At 42.0% G+C, this 13,140-nt stretch overlaps 1 protein-coding gene across 2 annotated transcripts in view; it reads right to left on the bottom strand.

Annotated features, from left to right (window-relative positions):
• Window positions 1-13,140, bottom strand: part of UIMC1 (ubiquitin interaction motif containing 1) — a 78,907-nt gene that overhangs the window by 43,203 nt on the left and 22,564 nt on the right. The window contains exons 3-4 of one of the 2 annotated variants that reach the window (XM_081184931.1): window positions 5,735-5,822; window positions 289-413 (exon numbers count right to left, since the gene is read on the bottom strand). In XM_081184931.1, coding sequence (XP_081041057.1) covers window positions 289-413; window positions 5,735-5,822 — 213 coding nt within the window. Of the gene's footprint in view, window positions 1-288; window positions 414-5,734; window positions 5,826-13,140 lie in introns of both variants that reach the window. The other variant, XM_081184930.1, reaches the window with a different exon arrangement.

The raw sequence follows: 13,140 nt of genomic DNA, 5'->3' as shown, positions 1-13,140 counted from the left end.
ACTGAGTAAAATATATAAATGGACACTTCCATGTTAATCTACAAAATGATAGCTAAAGGTGAAATCATTCATTAGCCGTGTTTGGGGCTGTTAACATGGTGAAGATTAACAAATGTATTGTGAGCTCACCTTGTCAGATGCATTTATGCCTTACAGAAGACTGGCTAGAATTCCAGATGGAAGCCTGTCCCATAACAAACACCTCATTTGAACTGCAGAGGGGGAGTACAGGGCAGGGAAAGATGTGAACGGGCAGTTCTGTAGCCCAAGTATTTCTGCTTCACTTACACCAAGGCTCTCAGCAATGGCCTTTCTCAGAAGCTCTTCCTCTTCCTCCTCTTGAGAGTTCAACTGCCTGGCTTCTTGCTCGCTCATTTTCAGAGCCAGGGCAAACTGTTCATCTTCCGTCATCTCTGAAAAAAGTGAAAAAGAAAAGCGTAACACAATACAATGCAGCAGGCTCTCATTCCTTATGCCCTGAAGAAGGTGCCTGGGGACTTTCACCTTCACAGGGAAAAAAGGCCAACTAAATTGGATCAAAGCTGTTACATCTCAGCTTACCTTGCCGTGTGCCTTCAAAACTGGAACAGACAGTGCTAAATGCAGAGTAATGCATTTTGTGCAATATCAAATCACTGAACCAAGTCAGGGCATTTAGTTAAGGTTCCCATAGTGATCTCAGCTTTGACTCTTTGGTGAATTCATCACAATGAAATATTTTATCACATAATCATCTGGCAGCGACCCTGTTTTGTACTTCCACATGCAATACTATCATCAAAGGGCGCAAAGGAAAAGCGGTAGACTTTGAACACTGAACTGTGCATGAACAGACTTTTTCTAAAAGGCACAGTCTGCTGGTAGAGCACAATGAAGTTAGTTCCTTTCCACTCAACATTATTATTAACTTTAAAAGTCATAGTGCTCTGTGGTGTATACTGCCAAGCCTCCTGAAATGCAAACGGGCAAAGGTCACGAGCCACATTTGCCTGGACTAGTGCAAAAAATTAAAAATATAAAAATGAGAAGAACAACCTGGAAAAGGCAGAGAATGATCTTCAGATCTGCACGCTTTCCTACCTGGGATGAGACCACTCTCTCCCTACCTATACAAAGTTGTTCCCTAAATGATTTTCTGGGACATACTAAAAATCACAAGCGTTGCAAAAACAAAAAACCAAAGCTGTTCTGGAAAACACCAGGGTGTTGGTTTTTTTAGATTTCTGACCCATCACTTTCACTTAACTAAAAATATCCAAGCCTGAAAACCAGAATGAAAAAGAAACTCCAGCAACTCCCCTGCTTTCTGAGAATTTGAAGAGCACATTGAAACACTCTTCAGTCAAACCATTGTAAGTTGATTCTGAGCAGCACTTTCTGAGAAATCCTCTCTCACACATAACAACTCTTAACCCAACAAGTGCACCTGAGCACAAAACACCATAGAAGAAACTAAAGAGAAGAGCTTTGAAGAAACAGATCACCTTCCAGACACGGTGAATAGCTCAGATTCCTTTACTGTAAAGTGTTTGGACACCAAAGCAATTAGGACGCCATCACAGCCTCCTCAGGAGCATCTTCTCAACACATGAGAAATGCCTCCAAAGGAAACCTCATTTGTGGATTACTGAACCTCACCACTCCCTCTTCCCAAGAGAAAAGCAGCAGGTCTAAACTGAAACATGGACTTTGCAACACCCCTTGGATATGGTCACAACTATGAATAAGCAACTATGTGACACAATGCCGTTTCATTTTGCCCTGCTTAATGGGCATTAGCTTTCCTGGAGCTGAGTTTAAGTCAGGGGGGTGGGGGCAATGCCCCACCCATGGGTACAGTATCAGGGCACAATAGCCTAAGTTTATTTATTATTTTCTTAAGAAAATCTCTAGCCCTCCTAGAAAGAAACCTATGAAGCAAAAGATGCAGGTATCCTTCTAAGCAATTTCTGTGAAGTGAGCCAGCCTGGCTGCTCCCAGCTCCCAATGAGTGATGTCAGAGCTGCGATTGATATGCGAGTTGTTTGGACACCAGGCAGCAGGAATCCCTGGGGTTCTTTAGTGCACTTTCCTGCTTCTGTCTTATTCTATAGTAGTCCTTGAGATTTCCAGAGTTGGCCCTTCCTTTTTTCCTGGTAACCAGGATGCACCTATGGTGGGTTCATATGAGATCAGGTATTCCTTAGAGGTGATGATCTGCAAATACTACTACACAGTAAGTGCAACTGGTTGTTAAAGAATCCCTTTCCTGAATAGCAAATGCAAAACGTGTAAATTCTTCAAATATGCTTAGGTGTGTCTCCTGCTGTGCAGGGCCTAAAGCCAGACACTCATTATGTTAACTTTCAGTACAATGCTATACATGCCTACTGAAAAGTAAGTCTCTTTGGGATTAATGGGGCTTATTCCCAGGTATGTGTCTACAGGATGACAGCGTAGGCTTTGGTTTAAGTTTGGCACTAAGGAAACAGGGTTCTTGTGCCTTTAACAGCTGTATGCAGAAATAAGCTGCTGAGTTATCCCCCCCCCTTCTTAAAAGCAACAGTGCTTTGAGCAGCCATATTATAGCTTTTCCACTGGAATGTGTATTCTTGTACATATACAGTACAAGGGCCTGGACATCCTCAAGAACCAGCAGAATATTTTATAATTACTGGAATTCATATAATTAAGATACTGGCAGCAAAACTGCAAGGGATCTAAGCAGAAATTAATGGACATAGGATCACAATCATCAGTTACCTGTTCTCAATCTCTCACTTAAAAAAAACCAAAAACCCATGACTGCATAACCAGACTGTCAACAACTATAAAACACAATGCAAATGAAATTCCATCTAAGAAGCAATATGGTGTATCATGCTGCCAGGGAGTGAAAAAAAGGGCATAGTAAAATGGAACACGGAAGAACTCTAGACAAGAATCCTTCTGGCATATCAGAGAGAGAAAATAAACAACATTTATTCCACTTTCCAAATTCACGGGTGCATTGAAAAGGATAAATCTTTGCCCCCCACCCACCATGAAATACATCCAACTTGCACGACAGTGAAAGGAGCAAGCCATCTCCCTGAGAGAAGCAGGGCATCTGTTCTGTCAAAGCCATGCTGCGTATCTCTGGCTATCATGTATTATTCTGCTTAACATCTGATCATTTCTAAACGCTGTCTGCAAACGCTCACAATTTGTGTGCGCTTGATGTTGATTACATTGGTCATAATTTATGATGATTAGAAATTCTAAGTATTGCGTTAGCCTCCTACTGGTGTGGGCAAACAGACTATTTAAGAGCTCCAAGACACAAAAATAGAAGCTGAGCTCTCAGAAGCAAGCACTGTCTGAATGGTTTGGCAGGTAGTCTATACAACCAACGTCTAGCAGACAGAAAACCATTTGCATGCCCTTTCGGACACAAATTATGTGCTTGCACATATGTGCCCACGAATTCTGAATAGCTCCATTATAAAACTTGAGGGGTTTTTTGTTTGTGTGCTAAAGTCAGCATAGTTTCATTGTTCCAAAGCTAGGCTCCCACTACACTCCTAGTTCCATTGATAAGTAGAAATGTCAGTGTCATATGATCAATCCCGCCAAGAAAACATGAGGAGGGGGTGTACATACACTGCTTTTAAAGACATTACAGCCTTAAACAAATTAAACTAGTTCTGAGCCTTTTTACATGCTAATATGCCAATTTACTACACAATTCATGTTTCAGTTGGACGTTTGAAAACGAATTAGATGCAAAGCACCACCAGTTCTGAGTTTTCTTGCTAACAGATTCCCCACCCCCACCCCCAAAAATGTTGGCTGTATTACACTCACAATCATAGTGAAATTAATGTACAGTGAAAAGAGATTTACTGTTCTAGAAGACATACATCAGAAACATTCCAAAGAAAAGGATTTATGTAGGTTTGTATGTTTTAATCTTAGCTTGTTGAGAATATAACGTCACGGGTGTATTTGAATTATAGCTCAATGTTAAAAATGATTAAAAATTACAAAGTCAGAAAAGAACAATGTGCCTTAAACACTAACAATATGAGAAATGTTCCAGCTTTGGAAATTGGCAGCACATGCGGGCCTTATTTCTCCACATAGGATGAAACCAGACGTGACATTATTCACGGATTAGTAGTTGGGTGAATGTTTGTTTTAAGTAAATAGTGGTCATGGGGAAATGCCAACTGCAGGGAGGGGGACTTTAACCCTTTGCCCATACCCCAGTTCCAGCCCCTGCCCCTGGTGATTGCTGTTTGCATTGGGAGGAAAACAGCCTTTTCTTGAATAAAAACATCACTACCACTATACACAGTTATTAATTGCTTGAATAAGTCTCAATTGGCCTACATAGGAGGGGCCAAACAATCCCACCCTCCCTAGGCAGCCACATCTCCAAGAGGCCAATTTGTCATAAAACCCAAGCAACCCTTTAAAACACTGACAGTGGTTTATATTTCAAAGAAATGAACCTTAATTTGCCTAAAAATAAACACTAAAAGGCTAATTATAGTTCTAATAAATAAAAGAGCAGACATGTAAGTGGATGTGCCTAATTAATTATTGCTAATTGACTGCTCTAATGTAGTAGGTATGAGACCTGCATCCAAAGGAGCGAACTGATGAGGAGACTCACTACCTTTGCTCATGCCAATTATCAAGCGCAGTTCTAAGACCACATTCTGCTGGATGCTGGACGGAGGATCTAGTCTTGTGCTGCCAGCGGCAAATGGATTCTACACATTACAGTTTCAACACAAAACATGGATGGCTTCATGTTAATCTCTCTCCTAGGTATTCTGTACACACAGAGGATTTCATGCCTTCTTGCTCACATCTGTGGGCCTTTAGCTTGTTTGGAGTACTGAATATGCACTTCTTTCTTCCTACAAAGGGATTTGCAAAGAGGGCTATTTGCAACCTACTTCCCATCTCCTCCATTTGGAGTTTATCAGGTTACAACCACTGCTTGGGGTCCATTCAGAAATGTATTCCATTATATTTCCAAATCAGATGCTCCTTGTAAAACCAGCACCACTCACAATAAATCTTGTGAGTTGGAGCATACTTATAAACTGCTGCTGCAAACTTACAGCAATGGGCTCAGCTGAGGCGATCTAACTAAGACTACCTCTGTGAAACAGCACGTTTCTAGAAGAACAAGATCCTAGAATCACAGCAAAGAATTTCATTTCACAAATAAATTAAGTTACAGAGTCACCCAGAAGGCTAATTACTGAATAAACCGCATGTACTCTTGCCCTAATAACCAATCAAGCAACAAGCAAGAATATTCTGTCCGTGAGACTGTAACTCTACACACCAACTACAGTTGTCTCTGGATAGAGCTTAGATTCAAGGTCTTCTTATCCTTTTTCTCATCTCACGGCTGCCATATAACATAGCCCTTGTTCCATTGTCTTCATAGAGGAAATAGATAGTAATGTTGTACTTTGCATAAACAGTGACAGCCTTGGCAACCTTACAAGGCTCTTCTCCTTTATGCCAATAGATATGCACAATGACACTTAGCTGTATCATATCTATATGTATCTGTGGTGACATTGTTTATCCGCATACAATGTCAGACCTCATACAAAGCGGCTACTTTTGAGTTGGTAGGCCCTGGCATATGTGTCATGCAAAGGCATATGTAAGAAACTCCATACAAAAAAAACCAGTGTACTCTCATTCTCCAGCTCCCACATTCCCCTGCGCAGATGAGACCTACGTGCTATTTTCCTTTTTGCGGCAAACTTCAGTCTATCCAGCTGCTGCTTTGTTCTTTTCTTCTGCAGACCATGTTCCTCCTTGGACTCCTGCTGCAAGAGAAGAAATATGGTAAATACATAAACTACAGAAGATGCTACCATTTGCCACCCTTCCCCCATCCCTCCTGCCTCAACCTTCATCCAAATCTCCAAGCCCAGGGAAGAGGGGGGGAAAGAAAAGGAAAAGCTGGCACAAAGGCAGACTCCTCGACTGGTGAGAAATGTGACTTTCAGACACAAATAAAAGAGTATTCTGTAGCTATTAAAGGAGTTGTGTGGTAAGTATAATGAGCAACGAGGGATGCAGGCAAACGTGTAAACAGATTAGCAGCAAAGGACAATAGACCTCATGTCAGTCACTCCCATGCAGAGTACCAGCTGCATAGGATTTTAACAAGAAGTTGTTTGCTTTTACATTCAGGAAGTTATAAAGAGTGAAAATGCAAAAGAAAAACTTGATAAGATCTTCCAGCAGGGACATCTAACAGGGCAAGGTGCTTTCTTAGTACAGCTGGAAAGGTATCATCCAGCAAAGTTGATTCCCCAAAGGCAAGGGGCACTTAGTTAATAAGGGGGGGGGAAGAACTCCACAATCTAATGCTGTTCACTATGAGACGTCACCCTCCTGTGTATCATACTTTAGACTGATAACTTCTTTTATTTGCCTCTGAAGGAAGGGGGGTGGCACATCCATCAAAATGGCTATCATGCTATGGCCTCCCTGAACTGACAACTAAGTACATTTTTAAAAGTCAACAGTATGAGCATTTGTCAGGGACAGTTAAGATTTAAAGGATGCAACAATGGAAGCACAATTGCAAGCCATATCCAAGCAGAGAAAGAACAGGAGAAATTGAACATGACACATAACGGCGACGCAGGAATCTTTTTAATGACTGAAGAGTCTAAAATGGAAACTGACCAAAAGGAGAAGGAGAGATAGATTGCTAAGGTCAAGAATACTGATCCAGCACAGGAGTGTAAGGCTGGACAAAAGTCAGAAAAAGAAAGGTACACAATGAGTTGCAACCAGCCAGAGACAGATATTTTTATGTTGCAAACAAAGAAAGGCATCTCAAGTGTGTTGTTTACCTCAGAAAAAGATACCAACAGAGTATACAATAGAGTGCAACATCTATTTTAAAAAAGGTGAAGTACTGAAACAACCAATGATATTAATAGAAACAAAAATTGAAGAGAAACATGAAGTTAGTAGCAGAAAAGAGCATGTAAAATAATATTTGGGCAATATGAAAGGGACATTCTACACAAATTTGAATTCAGAGAATTGATCTGATTCACAAAGCCTACTACAGTGGAACCTCGGTTGTTGAACACTTCAGAAGTCGAACGTTTCGGCTATCGAATGCCGACAACCCAGAAGTGAATGCTTCAGTTTTTGAATGCGCCTCGGAAGTCGAACGGCTTCCGAGGTGTTTTTCTCCATTTTTCTCAATGGAATTTGCCAACCGGCAATTGCACCTCGGTTGTTGAACGTTTTGGAAGTCAAATGGTCTTCCAGAATGGATTACATTCGTCAACCGAGGTTCCACTGTACAGGGTAGGTTTTTTTAAAAGGGCTAAAGAAGATAGAGCTAGGTATTCAAAATGAGGAAAATACTCTTAGAATTGTTTAGAGAAAAACAAAGCCAACTTCTCATAGCAAGTGTAGTGATGTTACAGAAGAAATTATGGCAAACTGATGGGCAAAGCTGGGGGGGGGGTGATGAACCAAATATTGGGGGCTAATAATGGCTTCCACTAGCCAAAACACCACTGGCAGATCTAGAACCACGAGCACGGCAGGACCTCTGCACTGAGCATGGTCCTCCCCTGGCTGAGAGGTACCTCTGTCTCATCCTAAACCATCTCTAGCCAGCAGACCTGGGGATTAGAAATGCTCTGTTGGTTCTCTTCTCTTGTCAGTTAAGTATACAGGTGGAAATTATCTAGGCTGCAATCTACAGCCCATAAATACACAACGCCAGCACCACACGTACAAGGAGTTTCCTCCCACTCTTCAGCCAGGAATTGGAAAGTCCTGTTAGTGTTCTCTAAGCAGCCTCACAGCCCTAGATATCAACAAGGATATTGATCCAGCCCCAAATCGCATCCTCTTGGGCAAGGATGAATTATGTGAACTAAATGAAACAACCATAAAGTGGGTATGCAAGTGTCTAAAAATAACTGCACTCAGTGGATAATAATGAATTGACATAAAAGAGAAAAGAGGTGGCAAGTGGAGGTCTGCAGTGAGTTCTGGGGCCTGGGCTGTTTAGCTTCATAAATAATGTCAGGGAAGAGTTTCCAGAGGAGCAGTAGTATTCATCTGTTGTAGTGAAAAACAACAAAGAGTCTTGTAGCACCTTAAAGACCAACGCATTTATTATGGCTTAAGCTTTCATGGACTACAGTCCACTTGGTCTATGAAAGATTATGCCATAATATCTTCGTTAGTCTTTGAAAGCACTACTAGACTCTTTTGTTGTTTTTGATGCAAAAGACTAACTCGGCTATCTGTCTGAAAAGGTTGAGGCAGTGGCATTGCTGAGAAGGCAGTCTTAAGGCAAGTAAGAATACAAGCAAGAAAAAGTGGGGAGGTGGGGGGATGAAAATTGCCTGGAACTCCTCAGGCAGTCGTGTTCCCCTCTCAGCATCTGGCAAAACTCATCTCTGTGGCTTCCCTGCCCACCGCCTCTTCAAGCGCTGGGCCTCACGGGCCTCACCATCTTGGCGCAGCAGATGCTTCAAACGCAGGCGGTTTCAAACATGGCGACAGCGCCACCTGCAACAAGACAGGGCTGCTGTATTTTTAATACAAGCACTACAGGAGGAAATCCAGCAGGTGAAGCTCTCATGGCCAGGACTTGTAAACAGGGGCATTTGCAAGGTTGTTTAGTTTGAGGGGGAAGCCTGGAGCTGTCTCACAGTGTGTGGGGAACCAAGAGACCTGGAGGGTAATGCAGCTGCTGCAATTACCAGCAACATCTGTGCCATGTTTGTCTTCCTGCCTAAGAACGGGCAAAACTACACATGTAGCAAGTGCAAGCTGATTACCTTGCTGGAAGAGAAGATACAGCAACATGAGGCCTGCCAACCACACTCTGAGCTATCAGGCAAGATGAGGAAATTCTCACTAGACCCGAGTGGACTATCTTGGAGCAGAGATGCAGGAAGGGAACCCTAGGGAGGAGCAAGATCACCCAATACAGGAGGCAACCCCCTGAAGGAACATAACACAAAGAAAGCAGGACTGTCAGGAGCCATGTTTTGTCTCTGGAGTGGCAAAATCAATTCCATGCCCTCACCCTGGACACCAATTCTCAGCCAGAGCAGCAAGAATATAAGTAGAAAACCCAAAACACACTGAGGTGGCAATGAACAGAACAATTCCTGCTGCTCTCCACAAACGAAAGTGATGTGTGCTGGCAGCAGATGATTTCCTACTGAGGGTGACAGAGGCAGCAGTGTGCAGAGGAAAGACTCATTGTTTCACTTGTCTCTACACTAATGCACAGAGTACAGGAAACAAGCAAGAAGAATTTTCACTCTTAATACAGGTTGGCAAATATGATCTTTTAGGCATTAGTGAAACCTGGTGGGATGAAACTCATGACTGCAATGTACAAACTGAGAGGTATACCCTATTCAAAAGGAATAGCCCATACAGGAAAGGAGAGGTAGCAAAATTATATGTAAAGAATGTGTACACTTATCAAGAGATCTATGACTTGAATGACAGAATGCAGACTGAGAGTATATGAGTAAAAATTGTAGGAGAGGGAAACAACAGTGACTTGACTGTGGGTAGAAATATAAAAAATAAAATAAAATAAAATGTCCAGTAGCACCTTAGAGACCAACTAAGTTGTTCTTGATATGAGCTTTCGTGTGCATGCACACTTCAGATACACTGTGGGTTCCTAACAACAAAGGGACATGGCAAAGGGATGGTATCTGCAATATACAAAATACTACTCCAAAATCCCACGAACTCCCTAGACGTAATAAAAAAAAATGGGAAGACGAAATAGACTATGAGATTAACCCCACTCAGTGGACCAGAATGTAGCCTAAACCCCCCTTTAAATCCATATCAACGAAAAGAAAAGAACTCACTCTGAAACTTACCTAAAGGTGGTACCTAACACCAAGGAAACTAGAGCTAATACGCTCAGGAACCTCACCAAAATGCTGGAGAGGGTGCAGCTCCACGGGCATATACCTCCACATGTGGTGGGAATGCCCCAAAATCCAACTATTCTGGACAACAGCCATACAAGAAATACACATACATTAAGCAAAATAGAAATATCGCCTCCCAACCCCAACCCCACCCACCATGGCCCCCTCCGCCTCTTCCACCCTTTTTCTTCCTAATGTAACCCTAATGTCTCAACAAATGAAACTGACCTATGGAAAATTTAACTTGAAAAAAGAGACATTGTGCATACCTTTGTAAACCAAGAAAACTTTAATAAAAATATTTTTTTTAAAAAGAAGATTACACTGTTGGTGACTGTGGGTAGAAATATATAAAAAGAATAAAAAGAAATTGTCCAGTAGCACCTTAGAGACCAACTAAGTTTGTTCTTGGTATGAGCTTTCGTGTGCATGCACACTTCTTCGGATACACTACATTCTTCGGATACTACATTGCCTGCGAAGCCAGAGTGAAGGCTTGGATGATACCTTCCTAGATCAGATTACCAAACATTCAGTACTGAGAAAGTGATCCTGTTCTCTTGGGTTTCATTACACAGAGACAAGGGAAAGCTGAGTGTAGTCAGACATGCACTCTGGAATTTAAGAAGGCTGGTTTCAAAAAGCTTGAACTACTGGGTGAGATCCTATGGTCAGAAATATTCAAAGAGAAGGGAATGGTGCTTAATGTATTGCTGGTGCATAATGCATTGCTCACATCCATAAACTATATTTTTGCAAATCATGCTTAATTTTGTGGACTTCTGTTCATGTTTACTAAGTACTCCTGGCCCCTTTGGAAGGTGATTCTGCTATGGTGTGTGCTTGCAGCTTCTCACTATTTAATCTCATCTATGGATTTCATTAGTGCATAGATTTTGATAATTAATTTAGACGTTAAACACAAGCAAACCCAACACCAGTCCCTTCCTCTCTGTGCTGTTACTCAGAACTGAATTCACTGCTGCTCTGTGCTACCCTTTGTCTTGAGCTTTTAAAAAATTTCATCCCAGGAGCATGCCTCACAAACTAAGTGCAAGGCATAGTATTATATGATTCTCCAAGTCCCAATATGCATTTTCTTTCACTGCTTTTAAAATAATCAAACAAGCAAGCCATTTAGTACAGAAGTAGTTATTCACCACTCCCTTTCCACTCACTTAAGAGATAGCACTTCCATTTATTTCTCACAGTACCTTCCAGCTTTAATACTAATGCTTTTTAAAAAAAGCCTTATTCCCTGTCATATACAAATTCAAAATATGGTACATTCACTCTCTGAAAAACAGGTTCTTCTCCCAACACAGTTTACACTCCATGCCCTGCTTAGTCCAGGAGTCTTCAACCCAGCATCCCTTGTCCTCTGAGCTGAGCTGCTTAATCTCCCTACCAGACCTGGTGACACCACCCTGCTTTCACCTGCTTGTAGGCTGCACACTCACAAGCTCTAGTCCCCCATTGGCTCTCCTCTTCCTATAGTTTCTAGAAATATTTCCCCAGCCATTCATTTGCTTTGACCTGAATAAAACCGCAGAAAGCTTGCCTTCGGGACTACTTTCTTCTGCTGCTTTATTTTATTTGTTTGATTGTTTATATTCTACTCTTTAAAATATTTCCTCCAAAGCAGCTTAGAAAAGTCATAACAGTTAAAAACGGGGGGGGGGGGACGGGAGAGGTAAAAACACATCAGCATAAAAATCCAGTAGAAGGGGCTTTTCAGAGCTCTTCAGGGAAGGAATTCCTCAGATGCTCTGTTACCACCAAAAAGGCTCCATCGCTGGTATCTGCCACTCAGATTTTGCTAATCAAAGGCGAGAGAGAATAGCCTCTGATACTGAGCTCTGGCAAACTAATATTGGTACAAGCAATTCTTGCACCAGATAACCCTTCAATACTAAAATGGCCTAGACAGTGGTTCCCAACTAGCTAAGTACTACAGAACCCAGTTTTTCAAAAGCCAAGCCATGGAACCCCTACTTTTGAAAGTGTTATATCTGGGGTAGTTTTTGTTATGTGGATGATGCTACTATACCCTCCAACATGTCCCAGTGCAAAACTGGGAAGCCCGTCTTCTGGGCTGCATGCCCACATGAGTCACGTGACCTGCATGTTTTGGCGTTCCATGCTCTCTTACTTATTGCTTGTAAGCCGCTCTGAGCCCGGCCTTGGCTGGGGAGGGCGGGGTATAAATAAAAATTTATTATTATTATTATTATTATTATTAAAACAGAATGTCCCAGACAGTTGACGGATATGTGCCACGGACCCCGAGTGGGTTATGCGGACCACCAATTGGGAACCACTGACCTAGAACAAAATCAATACCAGCTCTTAAAACTGAGCCCAGAAAAACTGGCAACACATGTAGTTGGTATAGAATCATTACACTGATACACAGCAAGTCCCAACTGCCTTGCTGCTACCACATCCTGGCAGGTGTGTTTTGAAACAGTTCTCGATTCCCAGGCCATTTCTAAAGCCAGCCCCATATGGAGAGCACTGCAGTGAACCGGGCAGTTACGTAGGGGCTTATCTAAACATATGCCCCCCCCCACCTTCCACCTGCAGTCCTAATGTGCAACAGTCAAGGAAGGACTGTATTACTTGCTATTTCTGCATATTTGAATTGACCCCTGGATTCTCTGAAAAACCAAGCAGATTTGAAAATCCATGCAGACTGAACAAGTAGTGACTGCTGATCCTCCAACTTGGAATTTGGTAAGTATGTAATGCAACGACTGGATGTTCACCTAGTGCACATCTGATCCCTTTAAAAAATTTGCTTGCAGACCACTCAGAGTCTACCTGCTAAAAGGATTAAGAGAGTGCCTGGAGGTACGTTTGCTTTCCATGTTTAGCTTAATGCGTTAAAGAGGACAGGCAGCCCAAGGGCCTTGGTTCTATCTACGGGGAAATATATTTTTATGACATAGAACTAGAAAGAAAAATAAAGATATGCTTTCCTAGAATCAGATGATTTTGGAGCAGAAAATGAATATGTAACCTATTTGGGTGATGGAATAACAACAACATATAATCTGTAAGTTGCATACTTCTTTGCTTTGACCCACCACCTAAGAAGCAATTTATAAACAGGCAGTGACCATTTCGCACAGGAATTCTGCTCCCAACCTCTGCCCCACCTTCCATTCCATTCTGCTCT

The sequence above is a fragment of the Podarcis bocagei genome (genome assembly GCF_964188305.1).
Source record: "Podarcis bocagei genome assembly, chromosome: 2".
In the NCBI taxonomy this organism is placed as follows: Eukaryota; Metazoa; Chordata; class Lepidosauria; order Squamata; family Lacertidae; genus Podarcis; species Podarcis bocagei.
Note: the sequence above shows the minus strand (reverse complement) of the source record. Positions and strands in the feature narration are given on the sequence as shown.